This window comes from Oncorhynchus kisutch, linkage group LG14 (genome assembly GCF_002021735.2).
Source record: "Oncorhynchus kisutch isolate 150728-3 linkage group LG14, Okis_V2, whole genome shotgun sequence".
Classification (NCBI taxonomy): Eukaryota; Metazoa; Chordata; class Actinopteri; order Salmoniformes; family Salmonidae; genus Oncorhynchus; species Oncorhynchus kisutch.
In genome coordinates, this window is record NC_034187.2 from 36,307,273 (window position 1) to 36,333,884 (window position 26,612).

The 26,612-nt window shown below is 45.4% G+C and overlaps 1 protein-coding gene across 1 annotated transcript in view; it reads left to right on the forward strand.

The window, feature by feature from the left end:
• The window catches only part of spata17 (spermatogenesis associated 17), a 54,089-nt gene extending 37,945 nt beyond the window's left edge, over positions 1-16,144 (forward strand). The window contains exon 10 of the mRNA XM_020499784.2: positions 15,905-16,144. Coding sequence (XP_020355373.2) covers positions 15,905-15,985 — 81 coding nt within the window. The 3' untranslated portion in view covers positions 15,986-16,144. The remainder of the gene's footprint in view (positions 1-15,904) is intronic.
• The last annotated feature ends 10,468 nt before the right edge of the window (positions 16,145-26,612 follow it).

The window sequence follows — 26,612 nt, forward strand, 5'->3', positions numbered from 1 at the left end:
ACGCACACGCGGACACACACGCATGCACACGCGGACACGCACGCACACGCGGACACGCACGCACACAGTTTTTGAATTCAGACTTTTTTTTTTAGGTTTGTAAGTGAGCACAACCACAGACCACTGTTCCGACAGACTGCGTTTGTTGTGAATGTGACCACATAGCTGGCTACTTGGAGGTCTAGCTTGTAATATTCTAGTCACACTGTCTCTTCAGTTGTGTTGCAACGAAATCCTGTTTCCCCAAAAACACAGGTAGAATCATGGTAAGTACTCAATATGAATGTACAGACAGTGTATGACTCAACTGAACATACAGTATGAAGCTATCATAGAAACACATGGCTCACACTTGTCCGTTTGGTCTGGCCATTGGAGGCCTACTCTGGTCAGATTGTGTTCTCTGGTACTCTCTGAGGAAAACTCAACAGTCCTATTTCACCCAGACAGAGGAAGTGAAGATACCACTCACAGTTTAATCAGAAACCACCAAGTCATTACCTCACTCCAGTCTGCCTCTACTTCTACCTCTTATGGAAAAGGGCTTTTTTTGACTCCTTCATTTCTCAGCAGGGAAGCTTTTTTCCCATGATGATGATGATCCCAAGCTGGGAAACATAAATTGATTCTAAAGAGGAAATTAGATGGTGCTTATTACACTGTCTAACTAGTAATCCTCTGTCATTCGTCTGGCGTGTGATGAATGTCCTTCTTTTTGCCTACCTCTCCTGCTTACCAATGAGGTGGCGTCAGAGAGAGCCTGCGCGCACACACACACACACACACAGTGATGCTTTCATACACACAGTGAAACAGACACTCGCACGCACACACACACACACCTACCTGGCTGTCTAATGAATCTCTATCGGCCTGCGCTCCTCTCCCATTGACTGAGGAGAAGATAATGATGGATATGGTGATTTTCAAGTGCATTTCTGATTAAATTATACCCATTTTTCTATTCTCTCTCTCTCGCTCTCTCTTTATTCTTACTACCTCTTCTCTCTGTGTGATGTGTGTGTGTGTGTGTGTGTGTGTGTGTGTGTGTGCTTGCACGTGCGTGCATGCATTCGCACGTCTCTCTTTGTGTGTGTATTTGTGCATGTGTGTGACACACACACACAAACCTCGATCAGTGTTATTTCCCCAGATTAGCATGCGTTAACCCAGGGAGCAGGCAGGCAGGGTGATTTATCTGAATGCAGCAGGATTACAGCAGATCCACTGTGGCTCTGTCTACAGTATCTCTGATACATGGCTAGTGACCTTTACACCTACACATTATACAGCACTCACCCCACTAACTCAGACCACAAATTCACCCTACTAACTCACCTTACTAACTCACCCTAATAACTCACAGTACTAACTCACCCTACTAACTCACCCCACTAACTCACCCCACAAACTCACCTTACTAACTCAACCTACTAACTCACAGTACTAACTCACCCTACTAACTCACCTTACTAACTCATATCATTAACTCACCCTACTAACTCACCCCACTAACTCATACCACTAAATCACCCCACTAACTCATACCACTAAATCACCCCACTAACTCACCCCACTAACTCAACTGTTCTGAGAGCAACCAGGGCTGAGGAAATGACCCTGTTGGATTGAAGCTACTCTTTTGTTGGGCTCTCTTTTTTTAACATAGGTGTAGTTTGCCTAGGCTGACTGAAGCCGATTCTTCAAAATAAAACCGATTTCTATTTGGTATTTCTATGTGGACGAACCCATTTGAACTCATTCAACAGTCTTGTATAAAAGTTATTGTTATTTTAAGGGGAGCTATCCACGTACCCCAAGCCCTCCATGTTCTGCCATATATTCATTAGTTTCTGGTATCAAAAGAAAAGGAAGAGTACTTTATTGATCCATTTTCCTGACAGTCCATGAAATCTTCTACTTTTTCCCAAACCCTCCTAGTCTGGGTCAGAGAGGTTGTGTGGGTGCCATTTCTCCCATCTCTTCTCCAGTAGGATCTTCATTTGATCACTCTGTTGCAGGAGAACTTTCCTGCACTCTTCTTAGTCATTGTCTACATTGAGACCCAATCACTGGCCACTTTAATAAATAGATCACTAGTCACTTTAAACAATGTCACTTTAATGTTTACATATCTTACATTACTCATATCGCATGTATATACTATATTTTATACCATCTATTGCGCCTTGTCTATGCTGCTCGGCCATCGCTCATCCATGTATTTATATGTACATATTAAAAGGGCAACACACTCCATTAAAAGGGCAACACACTCACACAACACACTCCATTAAAAGGGCAACACACTCCATAATCTACAGACGGCACCACTGCACTCCAACAATTAAAAGGGCAACACACTCCATAATCTACAGACGGCACCACTGCACTCCAACAATTAAAAGGGCAATACACTCCATAATCTACAGACGGCACCACTGCACTCCAACAATTAAAAGGGCAACACACTCCATAATCTACAGACGGCACCACTGCACTCCAACAATTAAAAGGGCAAGACACTCCATGTCTCTGTTGCCTGCGGTGGAGGTTGCGTTGTGTGTGTGTGTGTGTGTGTGTGTGTGTGTCAGTGAGCGCAATCTCTACCCTCTCTCATGTGGCTGTCTCACTGTTGATTGCTGCTCTGCAGTGACAGCACTCAGCTCACCTAATGACCTCTCATCCCCCTGGTGATGCTAGCCATGATGATGAGGAGGAGGGTGATGATGATGATGAGGAGGATGATGATTATTTCCTGTCACCGTCAGTGAAGGTCCCCAGCTCTGTCACGTCAGGCTGCTGTCACCGATATGAGATACAGATGGAAAGTCCCCTCTCTCGCTCTCTCGCTCTCGCCATCTCTCGCTCTCTCTCTCTTTTGCTTTCTCTCTCTCTCTCTGGTAATTAGTGTGTTTGCTTACCGCGTGTGTCACCGGCAGCAAACAGAGAGCACAACCCCTGTATCAGGCTCAGAGGGCTGCTAGAGTGGACAACCTCAACCCTGGTGTCTCCCCAAATCGCCCTCACCCCTTCAGCCCTCACCAAGCCCCCCTTCCCCTTGCTCATCACTGTAACTCAGATTTCATCTTTCCTGATTCATTAGCTATTCCTGATATGTTTGCCCTCTCAGCATTAGTAGTATTTTCCCTTTTTCCCGTCTCTATCACATCATTAAAATGTATGTCTAGTATTTTCCTAAATGTATATATATTGCCGTTACAGTCCTGTATATCCCCAGCCCCATTTTTATTTTACCTTTATTTAACCAGGCAAGTCAGTTAAGAACAAATTCTTATTTTCAATGACGGCCTGGGAACAGTGGGTTAACTGCCTGTTCAGGGGCAGAACGACAGATTTGTACCTTGTCAGCTCGGGGGTTTGAACTCACAACCTTCCGGTTACTAGTCCAACGCTCTAACCACTAGGCTACCCTGCCGCCCCAAAGAGCATACTAATGAGTACCCAGCCTCATAGCACTGCTTACCCAGCCTCATACTAATGAGTACCCAGCCTCATAGCACTGCGTGCCCAGCCTCATACTAATGAGTACCCAGCCTCATAGCACTGCGTACCCAGCCTCATACTAATGAGTACCCAGCCTCATAGCACTGCGTACCCAGCCTCATAGCACTGCGTACCCAGCCTCATACCAATGCGTACCCAGCCTCATAGCACTGCGTACCCAGCCTCATACTAATGAGTACCCAGCCTCATAGCACTGCGTACCCAGCCTCATACTAATGAGTACCCAGCCTCATAGCACTGCGTACCCAGCCTCATACCAATGCGTACCCAGCCTCATAGATCCTATCCCCAGCCCAACTTCCATTCCCTGTCCGGGTCCCCCTGTCCTTGCCCCAGCCCCTGTTTCCAACCTCTAGCCCAGGCTCATATCCTACCTCTAACCCAATGCATCCCCAAGCCCAATCCCCAGCCCTCTCCCTGGCCTTTGATGTTGTGACATTAAGCTAACGGTAGCTAGCGTTCTTACCACCAGTGCTGTCTAATGGTGGACGGTGGCTAATTACAGTGTCTAATGAAGTGCACGTAGTGGGCACGTCTGGCCGCCTCTCCTCTCCTTCCCCTCGCATTAGGCTTTCATCCATCAGCCCGCTCAACTGATGCCTCTACACCACACTGCCTAGACCCACTGCCTAGTGCTAGACACAAACATTTGCACACATGCATGCGCACACAAACCCATGTGCGCTGATATAAAGACAGAAATACACGCACGCACACACATTCACACACACACAAACATAACCTGGCACATACAAATGCTCTCATATGCACACGCACAAACTTTCTCACACACACACATACACACACACACCGTTGTTAACGTTGCTTCAGTAATTGCTTGTTTTACTCCTCTATCCTTTCTAGTCCCCCTCCAACCCCACTCCTCTTGCGCCCCCCCACCCTCCCAGCCACACATTTTATTAGGGTCATAATTGTGGAGCCAGGCTCCAGGCTTGTGGCAGGACAGGACAGGACAGGACAGGACAGGGGGAAAAATGTTTCATCTGAAGATGACGATTTGCTGCGGCCTCCTCTTGTTAATTATCCTGGGCGCAATGCATCAACGTGACGTGTGTGATACACGAGCTGTGTTTAAATACCAATGATATTCATTATGAGCCATTAATAAGTAAAATAAAGTAGGCCACTGGTAAGGATGGGGAGGCGGGGAGGGGGCAGTGTGTGTATTGTGTGTGTGTGAGCTTTGGGCTGCGCTGTACACCGTATTTTACTATATACCAGCATTGATTTGAATTTACCTTCAATAACGGTATTTGAATGTTTGTTTTGTTAAATGTGATACGCCGTGTGTAACGTCCATTTTTATAGTTTACTTCTCATCTCTCTCCGCACTCTCTCTCTCCGTGCGGCTTTCCACACAGACCAAGCCACGCCCCCTGTCACTTAAGGAGCGCATTTGTTTGTTCCTCGACCATGAGACTCTTGGGTTCAGTCTGCATGGTCAATGCAGCACATACAACAATGTTGATGACAACAATGGTTTTTTCACTTTGCTAGTTCTATAATGACACTATTAGCTTGTGTTTCTTACATCAGCAAACAGCTAGTTTGTCTTTTCTTAGCAAGTTGGGCCTAAATCTAGTTAGCCACTAATGTTAATCGCTAGTTAGCTGGCTAGTTAGCTAGCTAATAAATGTACTGAGTCAGAGCAAACGTAATTAGCTATACAGCCTGATAATACCAGCGATGTTGTAGACCTAAATCAGCATGTTATTTGTGCAACAGTATATTCTAAATCAAAGAGGAATATGCAAAGCATGAATATGTTAGCTACATGAAGTAGCTAAGAGAAAATATTAAATAAAGCCAAAGATTATAGGGTCCCCTAGGAAACACTTATCAACACTTTGGTTCCTACCCTGTCACAGTAAGTCCTCCCCGGCATTTTCATTTGTTGTCAGAATGGCGGAAAACCCATTGAAATCACTTGTATGTGTTGCCACCCTTGGCTCACGCACTACTCATAAAGCAAATCTTTAAAGCAAACTTTTATTGTTAAAAAACACAATACCGTCAAATACTGTCTTTACTGTCCAATTTCTTTTAAATACCGTGGTATGATATTTTGGCCATATCGTCCAGCCCAAGTTTGTGAGCGTGCGTGTGTGAGACGGTGTCTCTGTCCCGTCCATCCCCATCCGACCCCGTCCCCAGTCCTCTCTCCAGCCTCTCCATGTACATTAGCATCCGGGCAGACGAAAGAGGGCTAATTCACCATAACGGTTTTACTGCGGCGTAAAACTCCCCTACTCCTTCATTGGCAGTGTAATAAACCATTCCCCTGACATGTTCCTTCCTTCTCTTCCCCGTATATTTATCAATTAACCCCACACGTTTCTCCATTATGTCAGCATTTCCCCCTCCAGACTTGCATACTGAGTAACCAGGCAGAGACAGGAGACGAGGAGAGGAGAGGAGGAGAGTCCAGAGGCGTTATAGCTGCCTGGTGCTTTAAAAGGGGTCCCTCTCTGACACGGGATGCAGTTTTTATACACGCAGTGATCCGCCATCAGCAGCATGTAGAATAGATATCACAGCTTTCACTGTCATATTAAAATGGGTCCATGTAAAAACAGAGCTAGCATTTGTCAATCTGTGCTGAGAATATCATCTTCATTGTGAAATTTGATCAAAAATCACTACCATATCTACCATTACCAAATATATTTTTTTAGAATGCACTTGTTTCAATTTTGTTGATATTTCAATAGGCCAGATCATCATAATATTAACATATATTTAGGCATGGTGTTTTTGCTGCAATTAAATTGTTTTAATAATTTATAGCCCTTACTCAGCACGTCACGGTAATATACTAATAGATGCGGAGAAGATTCACCCTCAACATTTATTTTCAAGGTGAAGCATTTTGTTTACTGAACAAAAGTATAAACGCAACATGCAACAATTTCAAAGATCTTACTGAGTTACAGTTCATATGAGGAAATCAGTCAAATGAAATAAATAAATAAGGCCCTAATCTATGGATTTCACATGACTGGGAATACAGATATGCAGCTGTTGTTCGATGATAACTTTAATAAATGGGACTCACAATGTGCCTCACAATGGGCCTCACACTGGGCCTCACAATGGGCCTCAGGATCTATTCAAGGTACTTCTGTGTATTCAAATTGCCATCGATAAAATGCAATTGTGTTGGTTGTCCGTATCTTTATGCCTGCCCATACCATAACCCCACCGCCACCACGAGGAACTGTTCACAACGTTGGCATCAGCAAACAGCTCGCCCACACGACACCATTACACGTGGTCTGCGGTTGTGAGGCTGGTTGGACGTACTGACAAATTCTCTAAAACAATGTTGGAGGCGGCTTATGGTAGAGAAATTAACATTACATTATCTGGCAACAGCTCTGGTGGACATTCCTGCAGACAGCATGCCAATTGCGCGCTCTCTCTTGTGTGACAAAACTGCACATTTTAGAGCGGCCTTTTATTGTCCCAAGTACAAGGTGCACCTGTGTAATGATCACACGCTGTTTAATCAGCTTCTTGAAATGCCACACCTGGATTATCTTGGGCTTTTTGTGCATATGGAACATTTCTGGAATCTTTTATTTTCCGCTAATGAAACACGGGACCAACACTTTACGTGTTGCGTTTATGTTTCTGTTCAGTGTACATAAAAGCAATTTATCCCATATCCTATGGAAATCCAAATGGCTATGTATACTATGGTACGAAATACGCAAAACTAGCTGTAGAATAACCTATGAATTCCTGAATAAAAGCAGGTTGTTGGAGGGGAAGTCATATACTTGATGTTGGAGGTATATTTATATATGGGAGATATCTCAGCCAGTGTAGATGCAAAACAGAGCCATAAGGATAAGACTAGGTGTGTTTTAATTGAGCCAGCAGGCCTGTGAGAGGGGCTATGCTCCAGTGAAGCATACGATACTAGCCTGTCTGTATCCCCTCTCCCTGGCCGGCCCTGACACACATTCTGCTGCAGCAGACACATCACTAGAACAGCAACATGACAGCCTTCATATGGACTGTGTCTATGATCAGAGTTCAGCAGAGAGAGAGGGAGAGAGACACAGAGAGAGACAGAGACACAGAGAGAGAGAGAGACAGAGAGAGAGAGAGAGGGGGAGAGAGACATAGAGAGACAGAGAGAGAGAGGGAGAGAGACAGAGGGAGAGAGGGAGAGAGACAGAAAGAGAGAGAGAGAGAGAGAGAAAATGTAGATGCTGTTTTAGTTCTAGACATGCAGGGTGTTGTGGACAGGATACTCATATGCATGCACACACGCACACACACACACGCCCATTAAATACACAAGCATGCACACACACACATATTAAGCAAGTCTATGCAGGTACACACATACACGTACACACTTCTGAACACTCAAGGAGAAAAGACAGTACATCCATGTCACAATAAACAGAAAACAAACCATGTTTCATGTATTTGCTGCGTTGCTTGCGTATTTGTTCTCTTTTAAAGCACTCATTAATTGTGTCATTTTTTTCCTGTGTCATAAGGGCACAAGATGAGAGTGTTGCTATCATTGTGGCATCCTATATTTCCCACTTTTAGATATTGCAATACATTTACTATTTACGTTAGTGATGGGGGAAAAATTGATGCGATTTACATTTCGGGATATTATTTTTGCACCTGCATGAAAACTACACAGCATGTTCTCCATCTTCTTGTTAAAAAGGGAGGCCATTTGTTTTCACCAGTTATTTCCATGACTGATCAACACTCGTTTTCTCATGGCTCTCTCTCTCTTTTCCTTCCGCAGCAGACATATGGTGAGCAATAATTATTGGAACATCGAATCGCCATAAAATCGCAGTATCAACTCACAATACTGTACATATAGAATTGTGAGAATCGTAATGCAGTAAGTATCGTGATATCCCTGGTAATTCCCAGCCTGGTAAACATTGCTGTTGTTTTAGTGTGTGACCAGAATCCTGTTGAACCTGTGTCTTCCGTAAGGTAGAGTGGAATGAGATCTGATCACACACACACACACACTGACACACGGCACTAGGGGGGAAGCAATCGCAAACACTTACAGCTGCAAATGGCCATTGTGTCATGCTAAAAGGTGTGTTGACGAATGAGGCCGCTAACCCTGGCTGAGAGAGCCCAGCGTTGGGATTAGATGGAGACGGCTGATCACATCGCCTCCGCTGCCGCCTGCTTTGCATGGGAATTGTGCATATTTAATCTGTGTGTTGCGGACGGGCGGGTAGACAGGCGTGTTGCGCCCAGACCAAGCCGTCTCTCTGTTTCTCATTACAGCGCTAACTGTCTGTCTGTGGATCTGTCCCTAATAACGCCCCAGCAACCAGCCACACATCACGGAGGGTACACTCTTAGAAAATAGGTTTCCGAAAGGGTTATTCGGCTGTCCCCATAGGAGAACCCCTTTTTGGTTCCAGGTAGAACCCTCTGTGTGAAGGGGTGTACAGTACATGGAACTCAAAAAGGTTCTACGTGGAACCAAAATGGTTCTACCTGGAACCAAAAATAGTTATTCAAAGAGTTCTCTTATGGGGACAGCCTGAAGAGCCCTTTTAGGTTCTAGATAGCACCTTTTGCTCTAACACTGTAGCTTTACCTTCAGTAGACCAGTAAAGCACGTTTGTCGATGTTGAGATCAGCTGGGATGCTCACATTGGAAAACACAGTGTTAATCTAGACCACACAGCTAACATAAAGAGTGGCCTGATTTTGTGGAGGAATTAGGCTTGTCGAAGAATTAACCAGTGATATCTTTATTAAAACATCAGTACCACATTTCATGTGGAAATAAGGGTGAACAGGCTTTACCATGAGGGAATAGGCTTAATGTGACTGGGATTGTTATTTGCAATGTGTTTGAGGACGTGCGTCTTGGTCTGAGATGGTAACTTAAGTTTAGTATTCTGTTTCAGTCTGCTCATTAATGTGATCGCGTGTCAGTGAACACAACTCTATCAATCCTATCCGTCTCTCTTCCTCCCTCTCTCATCTGGTTCTTATCCGTCTTACACTTCTGTTGGGGGGGGGATTACAATTACTGTTCTTTTTATTTCCGCCCTTCTTCGCCTTCTCATCTCTCTTCTTCTTCTTCTTTCACTTCTTCAGAGGACTTTGTTTTTTCATGCATCTCATATATTACGGAATACCAACAAAAAAAAACAAGTGGGTGTGTGCGTTTTTTTTTTGTGTGTGTTTTTTTTTTACGAAGGCCCCTCGCTGTGCGTGTAATTTCTTGTTTGTGTGGCGCTCCGTCGTGCCGCTCCTCGCCTCGCTCGGCCCTCTGTGAAACCCTCTGGTGTGGACGAGAGAGAGGGAGAGAAAAAAAAAGAGAGAGAAAAATGCAGGATGATAACAAAGGCAGCTCGGATTTCACAAACGCATATTTCATCAATCATGTGAATACGTGTGAGTGATTATGCATAGCCGTGGCAGGGTTAGGCCTGATTACCATGCACCATAAAGGCTGCTTTCTTATCTCATACACACTGATTAGTTTCTGTCTGCAGATAGCCTCTACCCTCCTCTACACACACACACACACACACACACACTTGCTAAAGCCAGTGAAATAGACTCATTTCCCTGAAATGACGTCCCACTCTCCCAGCCTCGGATTAGATAGATGTAGATTCAGGGAAAGGCCTAATTCAGGTTTAGTTAAGCAGGGACTAGGAGATGAGATATAGATTCACCTTGGATTACAGCCCTCTGAACTACACACTCTGAGAACTTTGTTAAATGAGCCTTAGCTATATCCAAGGCTAGGTTAACACATGTCCATGATAACCAAATTAAATCAGCCATTTACCGCAAGAGCAACCTTCATCTGGAGCTGGTTGGTTTAGGTAGAATGTATTTTAGTCATTTTAGTCATGATGGCCACATAGGAACCATTGTCATGCACTGAACTGAACTTGATCCGTTTTCCGTCCAGACGTTTAAGGCCTCTCAACGTTCTGCGGTGGATCCGAGAGGTGTGTTATGTCACTGCTTAAAGGAGAAATGTTCTGAGAACGCCCCGTGCGTTATGCTCAAAAGAATGTGTCGTGTTTTCTGTATTGTGTCACGTTGGTCTCACAGTGTCCTGGACATGCTTGGCAATCAGACAGAGAGAGAAAGAGAGAGATGTAGAGGGAGAGAGAGAGAGAAGAGAGGGATGAAGAGGGAGAGGTTGAGGCAGAATTAGCCATGTATGAAAGGCCTCAGTTCCAGCCTCAACCAGGAAATTAGAAATTACTCTGTCAACTCTCTCTCTCTCTCTCTCTCTCCCTCTCTCTGTCTCTCTCTCTTTCTCTCTCTCTCTCCCTCTCTCTCTCTCTCTCTCTCTCTCCCTCTCTCCCTCTCTCTGTCTCTCTCTCTCTCTCTCTCTCTCCCTCTCCCCCCCCCCCCTCTCTCTCTGAGTGGTTGAAGTAAAGTAACTCATTTTGGCTGGGCCGGGGCTGGTGTCAGGGTGTCTGAATGCTAGAAGTGTGCGGAACGCATTAGGACTTGACAGGGCCCTTCGTGAAATAAGTGAAATTAATGGAGCTCTTTTCATGTTGGACAAGGCCGCGGCACCCCGTTCACGCCGCTTACAGTCACCGAAAAGTCAATAGTTTTTTATTACTCCTCAGGTCGACCTACATTCCACACTACAAGTGCTAGACCCACTAATTGGTTTCAGTTTGTGGAAAGGGAGAGAGAGAAAAAAACTTCAACCCAAAGAACACTGAAGCAAATAAATCAATCTCATATTTTTTCCCCTGTCTTTTCTCATTGAGTTGGAGGGAGAGAGGAGGGGGAGGGAGAGAGGGAGGGATCGAGTGAAAGAGAGGATAAATGCTTGGTTAGAGCACTGGTCCCGTGAGGTAACAATATCTAGGGTGTTAATGGAGGGGTCTGGTTAAAGTGCTCTGGACTGATGAGGTGACCTAAACCGACGGGTTTCCGTTCCAGTACGTCAGGGTTTTACCTCAGGCTCACACGAACGTGAAGTCCTTTGAAAAACAATAAATAATCATTATTCATCATTTCAAAATATGCTGTTACCATGGTATTAGCATTTAGCCCTCATTAGGCTACACCACCTATCCTATGCCAAACCAAAAACAACACAGAGAAGTACAGGCAGTGAATGACAAGATGACTGAAATTCGGGGGCCTTGAAGAGTTGAATCGAAATCCAATTCAGGATAACTGTCATTCATTTTCAATGAATATTTAAGTGTTTTATTCTTGAATTGAGGATGGCCCCAACACAGAATAGGACAATGCAAGTTAAAGCCGTACACTAAAGCCTTTTGTAGTAGTGATTTATCAGCTGTGTTCCAGTGTGCGGTCAGTTCTTCAGCTGGACAGACAGACAGTGTCAAGCTAAACTAAACTGAAGTGACAGTGGTTAGCCTCTTCAAGAAATGCCACCACAGCCACAAATTGATATGACACTTTGACCCCCCCTCCCCCTATGTTTGTGTTGCATTCCAGGAGCGTTGCTGTGTCTCTCTTCCTACTTTCACAGCTCTGGTGGCTGTGTGTGTGTGTGTGTGTGTGTGTGTGTGTGTGTGTGTGTGTGTGTGTGTGTGTGCGTGTGCGTGTGCGTGAGGGATCGGGGCACCCGGGTGCAAAGGAAGCTGTCACACGAAGCTCCAGTCATGGTCCTCTCTGCCTTCTGCCTCAGCCTGACAAGTCCCTGCCTACTACCCACAGGTTACCACACCACAGAGGGATGGGGCCACGCACACGCACTGACACACACTCTCCACCGACACACACGCATCCGCATGGCACATATCTCCACACACACTGACATGTGGTCTACTGCACTCCATCCACACGCACATTAAACACATTACCGTAGTGACACCAAACTGGCCACTTTGGTCAGCTTCGCACATCATAAGTAACGGGAACAAAATCCACTTAATCCAGTGATTGACCTTTCAGAGCCCAAAGTTAGTCAAAGAACACATCGTGCTACTAGCCAAGACTTGGGTGTGTTTCTGATGTCTAAGGGATTTTGACTGAGAGATCTGTCTTAGATGTTTTCACTGTGTGATCAGTTTGCAGAGGATATATGTATTTGGTGGTGACAGCATGCGCGTGTGTGTGTGTGTGTGCACATGTGTGTGTGTGTGTTTGTGTGTGTGCGCACTGCTCTTCCGTCGTTAGTGTCAGTGTGCGGAGGGGGGCTCCTGTTTACAAGGACATGCTTGTCCCCGCCCCCCAGGCGTCGGTCGGCATGGCGATGATTGTCATGGCGATGGAGTGTGAGTGACAGGGCGATCACATGTTTACCCCGAGAGCAGGAAGTACACAGCGCCCCAGTCTCTGACATTAGTTTGTCCTTCCTCAACTTCTACTAACTACATATAGAAATAAATAACTAAACCCCTTCCCTCCCTCTCCCTCCCTCTCTCCCTCCCTCTCTCCCTCCTTCCCTTAGCGGCCAGCTCTAATTCCAAGGCGCCACTTTGTTCTGGGTTGTGGCCGCTGCCGTGCTGCAAAGGTTGCTGGGTAATCACAGGGCCTGGACGAGGGGGTCAGAGTTCACACCAGGTCACTCTCTGGTGTGTGTGTATGTGTGTGGAGGCGGGGGATGGCATGGACATCAGACCACACACACACAAATGCACACACACAGTCACTACACAGGAACTCACATACACATACATATATATATATATTTATATATATATATATACCTGCACACACTCTCACAGTCACCTACAGACACGTACAACTACACATACACACACTTACCTGGCAGTGTGGCGTTCCCTAGCATGTAGGCCAGTTGTAAAGTGGGCTCAGGCCCAGCTATAAATACCCCGGCAGCCTTTTCTGCAGCGCAGCAGAAAAGGAGGTCAGGGTTTGAGCGGAGACTCTGCATTCATCATTAGCGGGCTGCCGCTGCCGGTAATTCGCCCGTTACAGCCGTGATTAAGGGCCCGGTTAGTTTCAGCAGCCGCTCCACTCTGCTACCGTTCCTCACCGACCATAGCGCCATCGACCGCCAGAGGTTACGGCCATGTTACGGTTCTGCTCCTACAGGAACACGCGGTCGCATGGTCAGAGAGATGTAGAGAGCGAGAGACAGATTGTATCGGTGTGTGTGTATGTGTATGCGTGAGTGTCTGTGTGTGCAGGGTTGGGTAGGTTACTTTCTAAATGTAATCCATTACAGTTACTCTACAAAATTATAATCAGTGACGCAACTTTGGGTTTACCCAAGCTCAGTAACGTAATTTAATTACTTTCAGTAACTTTTATATTACTTTCCCCTTAAGAGGCATTAGAATAAGACAAACATGAATATTACCATTTGAATCTATTGCAGGAAAAAAATCTATGTTAAAGGTTACATAGCCATATATGGATGTTACATTTAACTTTATGGGTTGGTTATGTAGGTTTCTTCTAACCCATCGCTTTCTACTACATTGAATAATACTATTAGGCTATATTTGATTTAGGTTTATTAGGATCCCCATTAGAGACAACTAGTCTTACCAAAACATTTTACAATTTACATACATTTAAAAACATTAACAGGTTGTGTGTGTGTGTGTGTGTGTGTGTGTGTGTGTGTGTGTGTGTGTGTGTGTGTGTGTGTGTGTGTGTGTGTGTGTGTGTGTGTGTGTGTGTGTGTGTGTGTGTGTGTGTGTGTGTGTGTGTGTGTGTGTGTGTTTGTGCACCTATCAGTTCCACATACATGGGGGAGAGGCGTTGTGCCGTGAGGTGTTGCTTTATTTGGTTCCAAAAGGATTCTTCGGCTGTCCCCACAGGAGAACCTCTTTTTGGTCCCAGGTAGAACCCTTTTTGGGTTCCATATAGAACCCTCTGTGGAAGGGGTTCTACCTGGAACCAAAAAGGGTTCTTCAGAGGGTTCTCCTATGGGGACAGCTGAAGAACCCTTTGACAGTACGTTCTAGATAGCACCTTTTTTTTTCCTAAAAGTTTACCGAAAAGTGCCGTATGTGAAGAATGCAGTCAAATGCTGCGTTTACAATAGACCTATTGTTTACCTTTGTGTTTGGTGACTCGTTGATGTCTCGATAAGCTGTTGAAGCAAAAGTGTGCGAGTTTGAACATGTCCGCTAGGCCTATGGACATTTTCTTTATCAGCACGAAGGAGATTGAGCAACCGAAGCCCACTCGTGGCCGTCTTAAATTAAACTTGTTGTTGACGTTATGGAGGACAATACCACTGAAGAGTTTAGAAGGGAGGAACTCCCTCAAACGTTTATTCCATAGGCTGGGATCTGTACTATGTAGCTGTTGCGAGAGCGCATTTTTCACTGGCTGTCCACAGGTGGCAAAAACAATGACAGGCAGTTTAAAATAATTGAAAAGTAATCGTCGAAGTAATTATCTACTTTTTCAAAAGTATTTGTAATCTGATTATAATATTTGTGCTGGTAACGTAGCAGATTCTAGTTGTGTTTTTTTGTAATCTATTACATGTCACGGATTCCATGGAATCCATTACTCCCCAACCCTGTATGTGTGTGTGCATGAAGTTATTTTCCTGAGTCTGTGTGTGTGTAGTTATTGTGTTCTGTGTTGGGTTGTTGGGGTGTTGTAGCAGTACGTCCATGCCCTCTGTGAGAGGCTTGGGGGGCCGATGACAGGCCTGTCACAATCACTCATGAAAAGAGCATTCACTGCCGAAGACACACACACAGGAACACACACATGCTTTATGAGGAGAACATGCTGTATGGGGACTTAATGCTTCATTGAATATGTTTCTGAATAATGACAGATTTATGTTATCTCTCATAGCTACTCCTCGATGACAACCGCTAAAACCGGAAGTAAGTAACTTTGTGTGTTTCCTCTCTCTCTCCATCTCTCTCTCTCACTCTCTCTCTCTCTCCATCTCTCTCTCTCTCACTCTCTCTCTCTCTCTCTCTCTCTCCATCTCTCTCTCTCACTCTCTCTCTCTCTCCATCTCTTTCTCTCTCTCTCTCTCTCTCTTTCTCTCTCTCTCTCTCTCTCTCTCTCTCTCTCTCTCTCTCCATCTCTCTATCTCTCTCTCTCTCCATCTCTCTTTCTCTCTCTCTCTCTCTCTCTCTCTCTCTCTCACTCTCTCTCTCTCTCTCTCTCTCTCTCTCCATCTCTCTCTCTCACTCTCTCTCTCTCTCCATCTCTTTCTCTCTCTCTCTCTCTCTCTCTCTTTCTCTCTCTCTCTCTCTCTCTCTCTCTCTCTCTCTCTCTCTCCATCTCTCTTTCTCTCCCTCTCTCCATCTCTCTCTCTTTCTCTCTCTCTCTCTCTCTCTCTCTCTCTCTCTCTCTCTCTCTCTCTCTCTCTCTCTCTCTCTCTCCATCTCTCTCTCTCTCTCTCTCTCTCTCTCTCCAGCCATTCAAGACAGTCTTCACCACTTGTCATGTGTTTGATAAATTTGGACGCCTCTACTCCAACGCTGGGAAGATTGTATGAAACTATCGTTCAGTAAGAAAATTCAACTCAACATATTCACACTGAGAAGTGTGGACTTGTATTGGTAATTGTATTCCCTTTTCGTTTGTGTGTCTTACTGTAAATGGACGGAAATTCACAAAGTTAATTAAATTCACGGTCACAAGAAATGTACCATAATGTTATGATGAGCGTTTTCTTCAACCTATGTTCAAGTTCAACTTAATTAATAATAATGCCATGCATTTTATACAGTAGCAATGTAATCACACACACACACACACACCTCTCTCTTCCAAGAAACGCCTCATTCTGTCAACCGCCATCCCAACACACAAACACACACAGCACATGAGCACATAAAGCCGACTACCTCATCCCTCTGCTCATTCTTCCCATCCTGGAATCAGGCTAATGGGGACGCTTTCCCACAGAGCGGGGCCACACTCGGCGGCCCAAAATAAATGTGCTTTAATTTGAGAGAGTGGAGCAACTCATCTGCCTATAGCTCCCTGATTTCATTTCCACACCTCATACTGAGTGCTTTGTTCTGTCTGGGCGGGTGTGTGTTGTCTGGTGATGAGTCCAGGGCACCAATGTGTAATCTGGAGATTCAGTAGAGGGATTGTAATGCTCTGGCCTAGTCCATCACTTCCCAATAACTCAGCCTGTGTGTGTGTGTGTGTGTGCGTGTGCGCATGTGTGTCTTTATATGTGGATGTGCACACGCACGAGAGTGTAGTCCAAGCACGCTGGTTTGGGGGGGGGGGGGGGGGGGGGGGGGGGGGTGTAGGGTATCAGGGAGGGGGGTGTAGGGATACGGGGTCAGGGGTGTGACAGGGGAGTGACGGGCTGTCTCAGCACACTGCAGCCTCACAGCAGGAGAACGTCAGAGACACACACACACACGTTCCTGACACACCTGACCTTCCAGTCCACACACATGCACACACCCTTCCTGCCCACCACCCCACCTGCCCACCACCCCACCTGCCCATCTCACCTGTCGGACACATTCAGTTTCTAAAGTGTTTGTTAAAGTGATGCTCCAGAAGGTTTGTGTAATTTCAGCCGGTAGTTTTAAAAGTGGTGCTCACGAGCCAAAACGGGCACCCTGTTTTTAGTGTGCTACGTCATCCAATGCTGTACTACGTCATCCGTTCTTGTTGTTGTTGTGCAATCCGTACGATATGTTATGAATCCAATTCATGCAATATGTTATTCATTTGTTGTGTGTAAGATCATCTTTAAGGGTTTGTAAGTGGTTTGTGGTCTGTTAATAATCTGTTAATAATCTGTTGATAATCTGTTAATAATCTGTTAATAATCTGTTAATAATCTGTTAATAATCTGTTGATAATCTGTTGATAATCTGTTAATAATCTGTTAATAATCTGTTAATAATCTGTTGATAATCTGTTGATAATCTGTTGATTGTGGAGCGAGAGAGATGGGTTGAGGAAGGGAGGGTTAAAGAGGGTGAGGAGGGAAAACATCGTTGTCAGGCTGAGACGGGGTGAGGCAACACGATCTCGTAGTTTCCCTATTTTTTTGTTTTATTTCACCAGGTTGTTGAGAACAAGTTCTCATTTACAACTGCGACCTGGCCAAGATAAAGCATAGCAGTGTGAACAGACAACACAGAGTTACATTTGGAGTAAACAATTAACAAGTCAATAACACAGTAGAAAAAAAGAGAGTCTATATACATTGTGTGCAAAAGGCATGAGGAGGTAGGCGAATAATTACAATTTTGCAGATTAACACTGGATGTGAGCAAATGAGGTGAGATAAGGGAGGTAAAGGCAAAAAAAATAGATGAACATCTATTTAATTCCATGTGGTTACAGGTTTATAACATAAACAACTCAAAGGTTAAGAGTTTAGGCATCGTTTCAGCGTGGTTAAGGTTAGGGCTATGGTTTGAGAAACGCTTAAAACAAAATAATTTAAAATGACTCGCTCTTACCATCGAGTATCATCAATTATTCTCACGTCATGACTCGTGTGTTGCCACCAGCGGTGGTGCAGTGGTCTGAGCAGCAGGCTTTGGCTCTGAGCATCACCAGTTCACGCCCGGTGCTGGGTAAGAGTCTTTATTATTATTTGTTCTGTGAGTGCAGAGGAAGTGGATATACCCACGTTCTCAGGATCTTTTCAAACTTCCGGAATCAAAGTCTATTTTCGGTGATCAGGCTGGGTCGAGGAGGGTAAGGGCGGGTCGAGGAGGGGATGAGATCATTGTCAGGCTGGGTCATTTGCATGCCCTCCTCTGGTCTCCATCGAGCTGTCAGTAACAGCTGCCAGACCTGGCAGATAGGAGGCGCAGCACACTCACACACACACACACCAACACACACATTCACATTCCCTGACACACTAACACACACTCAGTCAAATCCCATCTTGATATCCAAGCAGAAATGACCTGTACATTTATCTTAACCCAGGTGGACATGTTTTTGAGATTTGTATATGTGACAGTGTGTGTATTTGACCCCAGTCTGGCTTATAAAGCAGCTAATGGATGGGTGTTGATCAGACAGCATTCAGGCCCCAGCGTCTCAGTCTCCTTAGAAAGCACTTAGCATGTTTGTGTGGAGCAATGTGAATGACTTTGGACCGTTTTTAAAAGTCTCTCTCTCCTCTCTCTATCTTCTCGTCCCTCCCTCCCTCTCTCTCTCTCCCTCTCTCTCTCTCTCTCCCCTCCCTCTCTCTTCTCTTTCCCTTCTTCTCTCTCCCAAGTCCCTCCCAGTCCCTTGGGTCTGTGGTAGACTGTGAGGGGAGAGATGGAGCGTTTTGTAATGGTCTCTTAATGGACGTGTAGACAGAAACATTAGGGTGGGTAGTACCAGGCAGCGGGCACAGACGAGCTGGCTGCCAGATGCCAGACCAGATGTGGGTGAGCTGAGGATCACTCACACTCTCGTTTGTAATTACATTTCTCATGCGGATACAGCCCAGGCGTCACGATGCTCTCTCTCTTTCTCTCTCTCTCTCTCTCTCCTCCTCCGTCGCATGCCTCTCCTCCTTCCCTCTGTCCTGCTTTCTCTCTGTTCCTTCTCTGTTCTCCCTGTTTCCTGTGTCATCTCCCCTCCCATCTTCCCTCCTCCCTTTTCCTCTGTTTCCTTTTCTTCGTTTTAGTAATCACGGATCTAATATGAGCCGAATAATCCCAGGGTTCTACTACAGCGCTTTCACATATCCAGTCATGTCATCAGAGATCAGTTCAAGGAAAATAATGGTTGGAAAGTATTTTGGTCTCATGTCATGTTAAAGGTTTCCAGTTGGAGGCGCCATTTCTCACCTGTTCCATTGTGTCTCTGAGGAGGCCACAGCAAAGGCTTTCAATGCAGCGATTATGATAATGCCCCTTTGTGTGTGTGTGTCTGTGTGTGTGTGTGCGTGTGCGTGCACGTGCATGTGTGTGTTCTCACAGTCATTGTTCCACAGACAGGAAAAGGTCCCTTTTGTCTCCCCTCTGATCAGAAGTCCAGAACATGTGGCGTCTCAACCACACACACCTCTTCAAGCTGAATCAGCGATGATGGGAGCTGATCAGTGCGGTTAGGGGTATTGGCAGGTGATTGTTGTGAGGGGTGATGAGTACGGAGGCAGGTGTCTGTCTCTGTAGCTGCTGTATTGACAGCTGTCCTGGCCTGCCGATTGTGCTGTGGGTTGACTGGCGGCACACTATTGATGGACAGGATTTGCTGACGTTCCTTTACAACGAACTATAACCTCCACACAACGTCTGACCAACTCTCAAGGTCCTGAAGCACAATGCCCTGCCTCACATTGGTTTGCAGTGGTGAGATACACAGACTCACTTCTGATCTTGGCAACAGTCTCATATTTCTCCCCTCTGATCATGTAGTGCAATAGCAGCGATCCAGGAGCTACGTGGAAAAACCATCCTGGCTCGCTGCTCTTGTTTTTGTAGTCTCGTATTGTCCAGCCCCAGTGGAGTTGAGTTAAACAGAGACCGACAGTAGCTCTCAGCTAGCACCCTGCCTCCCAGACACACACACACACACGCGCGCATACAACGCACACACGGCGCAGGACATGCAATTGAAATGTTATAAAATACCTCTGTGAGAGAAGAGGGAGAAGAAAGGACCTAAAAAGTCTAAATCACTTTCTTTGTTGTTGTTGTTGCTTTCGGGTTTTATCAGCGTTTGATTTTTTTTTTTGTGCGAGCAGCATTTTCCAACGCTCTCTTCCCTCTGACCTTCCCCTCTATCGCACACACACAGACACACACACAGACACACACACAGACACACACACAGACACACACACTGACACACACACAGACACACACACTGACACACGCAACCTAAGTCTGTGTCTTGCAGCACCTCGGGAAACTTGTGGCTAATTTCATTATTTGGGGGGGAGAGGAATGCAAATGAGCGCAGACAGCTGGTGTAGACCTGGTAGCAGGGAGTGATGGAAGGCCTGGGGGCTGGCGCCACACACACACGTAGAGTCACACACACACGGCTCATCAGTGGCCCCTATCAGACAGACACCGCTGGGTAGGCAAGGCAGGGGTTAGTGGGGGCTCCAATGGAGGACCAGATGGTCTGTGTGTGTGTGTGTGTGTGTGTGTGTGTGTGTGTGTGTGTGTGTGTGTGTGTGTGTGTGTGTGTGTGTGTGTGTGTGTGTGTGTGTGTGTGTGTGTGTGTGTGAGAGAGTTAGAGAGAGATACAGTGATGGGTTTGTGGCTCATTCTGTTAATGTACTGGTCTCTGTACTGACCACCTGGGCAGCTTGGATGTGGCTAGGTGGCTAAGTAACTATTCTCAGAATGCACACACATATAAACCATGTCCGTATGGCGGGGCAGCTCACTTCCAGACAGGCATGGTTCATACGCTGGGGGGGGGGGGGCATCGGCCCTCCCGTCAATCACATACTGGACGCCGAGACTACTGCCTTCTGCTCTGTCGTGCCGCGCCATTGGTCATCATGTGGGTTGTCGTGGCGCTGTGCTATCTGCTGTGTGATTGGTGCACGGGCCGTCGTAGCACATGTGCCTGTCTCGTCTCACTCTATAGGGGATAGCACTGTGGTGTTTTTGCTAAATTACAGTCATCGTTAGGAGACAGCAAACGCTATCTACTCACAAAGGCCCCTTTCACACTCAAATTGTACAACCAATGTACAATGCATTTGGCTCAATGGTTGTGATTCACAGATGTTTTTCTGCAGAAAAGTTATTACACAAGCATTGTGGAGATTCCGTCCAATGGTTGTGTAAACAGCCATATCTCAAAGCCATATCTCAGACTGGCCAATAAAAAGTCCATTTCCTAACTCTACCTCGAGGTGTCCACCATGCTCAGGGCTTGGTTCTAATCATATTGTAGCCCAGCCACTGACCACTGCACAAGATATTATCCACACAATATCGTCCTCTGTAATCACACACTCCCACGCACCCACACATGCACACACACACGCACGCACGCACGCTCACACACACACACCCTAGCCTTCTGAAAACAGCAGCACTCACACAGTAATCATGTTACCTCTAACTCTTATGGAATATGAAGGGATTTTATTTTTTATTCATTGCACCATAACCCTTTCAAATTGAGTAAAAAATGAAATATTAAGAAGGTGTCCTTAATGTTGTGTACACTCTTAACTCTTATGGAATTCAAAGGGAATTATTATTATTTATTTTTTTACAATTCTAATTCATTGCACCATAACCCTTTCAAATTGAGTAAATAACTGTATTAAGTAATTTTTTTATTTCGTTATTCTAAGCATTTCGCTGTTCTGAGTATACAGATCTACTGGGCATGTGACATGGGTTGGTTTGTAGATCTACAGTTGATGTCGGAAGTTTACATACACCTTAGCCAAATACATTTAAACTCATTTTTTCACAATTCCTGACATTTAATCCTAGTAAACATTCCCTTCTTTAGGTCAGTTAGGATCACTTCTTTATGTTAAGAATGTGAAATAGCAGAATAATAGTAGAGATGATGATTTATTTCAGCTTTTATTTCTTTCATCACATTCCCAGTGTGTCAGAAGTTTACGTACACTCAATTAGTATTTGGTAGCATTGCCTTTAAATTGTTTAACTTGGGTCAAATGTGTCTGGTAGCCTTCCACAAGCTTCCCACAATAAGTTGGGTGAATTTTGGCCCATTCCTTCTGACAGAACTGGTGTAACTGAGTCAGATTTTAAGGCCTCCTTGCTCGCACATGCTCGTTCAGTTCTGCCCACAAATGTTCTATAAGATTGAGGTCAGGGCTTTGTGATGGCCACTCCAATACCTTGACTTTATTGTCCTTAAGACATTTTGCCACAACCTTGGAAGTATGCTTGGGGTCATTGTCCATTTGGAAGACCCATTTGCGACCAAGCTTTAACTTCCTGACTGATGTCTTGAGTTTGAGTTTATTTTTATTTTTACAGGGACAGTGCACATTAATCAACATTTCAGTAAAAGTGCCGGTTTTAGCCAACCGGCTAATTTTCAACCGCAGTCCCTGGGCAGGTTATTAAAAACAATTACAATATAGACAATAGCAACATAGAACAAGCAAGACATAGCATACAGACAGAGCAACATAGGACAAGCAAGACGTAGCATACAGACAGAGCAGCATAAAACAAAAAGCAGCAAGACAAAATTCATAAAAGCAACAAAGTGTTTCCACACCTCACAAGCTACAGACAACAGACAACATGGAGTGGCAACACACAGCTAGGGACCATGTTCACAAATCTGATTGACCTTTAGCCATGTCTTCAAGCATTTTGTGAAAGTGTGATATGTGGTGCAGTTATGTGTGTCTGATGGCAGTGTATTCCAGACATGGGAAGCTCTCACAGAGAATGCAGATTTACTAAAGGTGCTTTTCCTTAGGGGAACTATACAGTCACCTCTCATGGCAGACCTTGTGGATCTGCTGCCATATGTCTGGGTTTTCTGTTTAACAAAAATATTGAGTGGAGGGATCTTGAGATGTTGCTTCAATATATCCACATAATTTCCCTACCTCATGAAGCCATCTATTTTGTGAAGTGCGCCAGCCCCTCCTGCAGCAAAGCACCCCCACAACATGATGCTGTCACCCCTGTGCTTCACGGTTGGGATGGTGTTCTTCGGCTTGCAAGCCTCCCCCTTTTTCCTCCAAACATAACAAGAGTCATTATGGCCAAACAGTTCTATTTTTGTTTCATCAGACCAGAGGACATTTCTCCAAAAAGTACGATATTTGTCCCCATGTGCAGTTGCAAACCGTAGTCTAGCTTTTTTATGGTGGTTTTGGAGCAGTGGCTTTTTCCTTGCTGAGCAGCCTTTCAGGTTATGTCAATATAGGACTCATTTTACTGTGGATATAGATACTTTTGTACCTGTTTCCTCCAGCATCTTCACAAGATCATTTGCTGTTGTTCTGGGATTGATTTGCACTTTTCGCATCAAAGTACGTTCATCTCTAGGTATCTCCTGAGCGGTATGACGGATGTGTGGTTCCATGGTGTTTATACTTGTGTTTATACTTATACTTTTTTTTCTGAGGTCTTGGCTGATTTCTTTAGATTTTCCCATGATGTCAAGCAAAGAAGCACTGAGTTTGAAGGTAGGCTTTGAAATACATCCACAGGTACACCTCCAATTGACTCAAATTATGTCAATTAGCCTATCAGAAGCTTCTAAAGCCATTTTCTGGAATTTTCCAAGCTTTTTAAAGGCACAGTCAACTCAGTGTATGTAAGCTTCTGACCCACTGGAATTGTGATAAATTGAATTATTTGTGAAATAATCTGTATGTAAACAATTGTTGGAAAAATTACTTGTGTCAGTAGATGTCCTAACCGACTTGCCAAAACTATAGTTTGTTAACAAGAAATTTGTGGAGTGGTTGAAAAACAAGTTTTAATGACTTCAACCTAAGTGTATGTAAACTTCCGACTTCAACTGTATCTCTAAGGGTTGGTTCATAGATCTATCTCTAAGGGTTGGTTCATAGATCTATCTCTATGGGTTGGTTCATACATCTATCTCTATGGGTTGATTCAGAGATCTATCTCTAAGGGTGGTTCAGAGAAGTATGTCTAAGGGTTGGTTCAGAGATCTATATTATAAGGGTTGGTTCAGAGATCTATCTCTAAGGGTTGGTTCAGAGATCTATCTCTATGGGTTGGTTCAGATATCTATCTCTATGGGTTGGTTCAGAGATGTATGTCTAAGGGTTGGTTCAGAGATCTATATTATAAGGGTTGGTTCAGATATCTATCTCTAAGGGTTGATATGTATATCTATCTCTATGGGTTGGTTCAGAGATCTATCTCTATGGGTTGGTTCAGATATCTATCTATATGGGTTGATTTGTAGATCTATCTCTATGGGTTGGATATTTCAAATGATATACTAGGAGGTTTGAGCCCTGAATTCTGATATACCCGTGGTATATCAGACCGTATACCCCGGGTATGACAAAACATGTGTTGTTACTGCTCTTATTACTTTGGTAACCAGTTTATAATAGTAGTAAGGCTTCTCTGAGGTTTGTGATATATGGCCAATATACCACGGCTAAGGGCTGTGTCCAGGCACTCCGCTTTGTGTCGTGCATAAGAACAGCCCTTAGCTGTGGTATGTTGCCCATATACCACACCCCCTCAGGCCTTATTGCTTAATTATCCTGGGCTTCAACTACAGCTCTAGTCACAGAGAGGTCAAGCCAGTCATTTTTTGGATATGTGATGTAGAGAGCTGAAATAGTCCATTTCTCAGGACGCCCAATTGAGCCACCCACCGTATTGAGCCATCAGCCATTCTCAAGTCTATTTAAAATGAATGAATCTCATTTTCTATTGACACAGCACCAGGTCTGAAAGCTCTTTACATTGTATAGAGGGTAACTTAACTCATCCACTTCCAATATGTAGCCCCCACCTGGCTGGTGCCATTGTAGACATTTTAGGTTGTGTGTAATCAAGATGATTGACAGGTAGTGAGAGGGTGGACAAGAGAGGCTGTCATGTGGTTAATTTGATAGGTAATGTCCTAAGGAGGCAGGGGTCCATCAGAACACACACACACACATTTGGCTGCTGTTTTATAGTGGGTTAATCATGAGAAGAAAGGTGTGTGACCCTGTCAGGATTGTGTACCACCTGTGTGTGGCGGGGTGGGGTGTGTGGCTGGATGTTTGTGTGCGTGAGTGCATGTGTGTTTGCAAGCTTTCCAAAGGGCCACCTCTCATGTCACAGACAACATGGGGAATCATTTCCATACTATTACCGTTAAACAGCATACCCTGGCCCTGCCTCCCCTCTCTCCCCAACAAGAGCTCACGGTTTGACCAATTTGACTTCAGATTCCAACGTTTATCCACGTTTCTCCAAACGACAACCTGGGTTGCTCCTCAGGCTGCAGCTGCACTCTGGTTTGCTCCTCCGGCTACAGCTGCACTCTGGGTTGCTCCTCCGGCTACAGCTGCACTCTGGGTTGCTCCTCCGGCTACAGCTGCACTCTGGGTTGCTCCTCCGGCTACAGCTGCACTCTGGGTTGCTCCTCCGGCTGCAGCTGCACTCTGGGTTGCTCCTCAGGCTACAGCTGCACTCTGGGTTGCTCCTCCGGCTGCAGCTGCACTCTGGGTTGCTCCTCAGGCTACAGCTGCACTCTGGGTTGCTCCTCAGGCTACAGCTGCACTCTGGGTTGCTCCTCAGGCTACAGCTGCACTCTGGGTTGCTCCACTGCTGTGGCCAACGCCTCACGGCAGGTTACTTTTAGGCATTCATTCTGAATGGTTAAGTTAAGAGTTAAGGTTTGAGATAGGGTCAAACATCTATAAAAGAGTGCCTATCCATGCAGCTTACGCCCATCCACAACACACTAGCAAAACCCAAGCCTGCTTGATGGTAATATCGCTCGCCGTTGCCCCTAGTGGCTGGTTCTGAAGGCATCTCAATAAGGTCCTGGTTCTCTGGACGGACGTCGGATTTCAAAGTGGATCTTGAGCAAACTGGCTGCTCTCTCCCTTACCCAGTTTACCTCTGACCCAGGAGGTATAGGTGTTGGGGTGTATTGGGGGAGTCCTGTCAGGTGTCAGACCACAGATGGGGTGGGGGTTGGGGGGCTGGTCACGTCTGTTACCCCCCCATTGCTTCTGAGTGAATTGTTAGCGTGTCCGTGAGAAGCTTCAACTGTTTGACATCTGCCAGAACCCCCTAAACCCCCTCTACCCCCTACCTCCCCTGACTCCCCTACCCCATCATATCACCCCATCTCCCCAGCCTCCTCCCTTCATAAACAACCGTTCATCTACACACATACACGCACACACCGCTCCCTGTCTATCTGCCTGCATCTCCCAGAGTCCCAGTCATCAACATTTAGATACAGTTATAATTTACTGAGGCCTGCTGTCAAACAACATATGGACTACACACTCTGGGGAGAGAGGTGGGAGAGAGAGGAGGAAGAGAGAGAAGGGAGAGAGAGGTAGGAGAGAGAGGTGGGAGAGAGGAGGGAGAGAGAGGTGGGAGAGAGAGGTGGGAGAGAGGGATGGCGGTAGGGAGTCTGGGAAAGAGGAAGATAGAGGGGGTAGTGAGAGGGGATGAAAGGGTGAGGAGAGAAAGACAGAGAGAGAAAAAAAT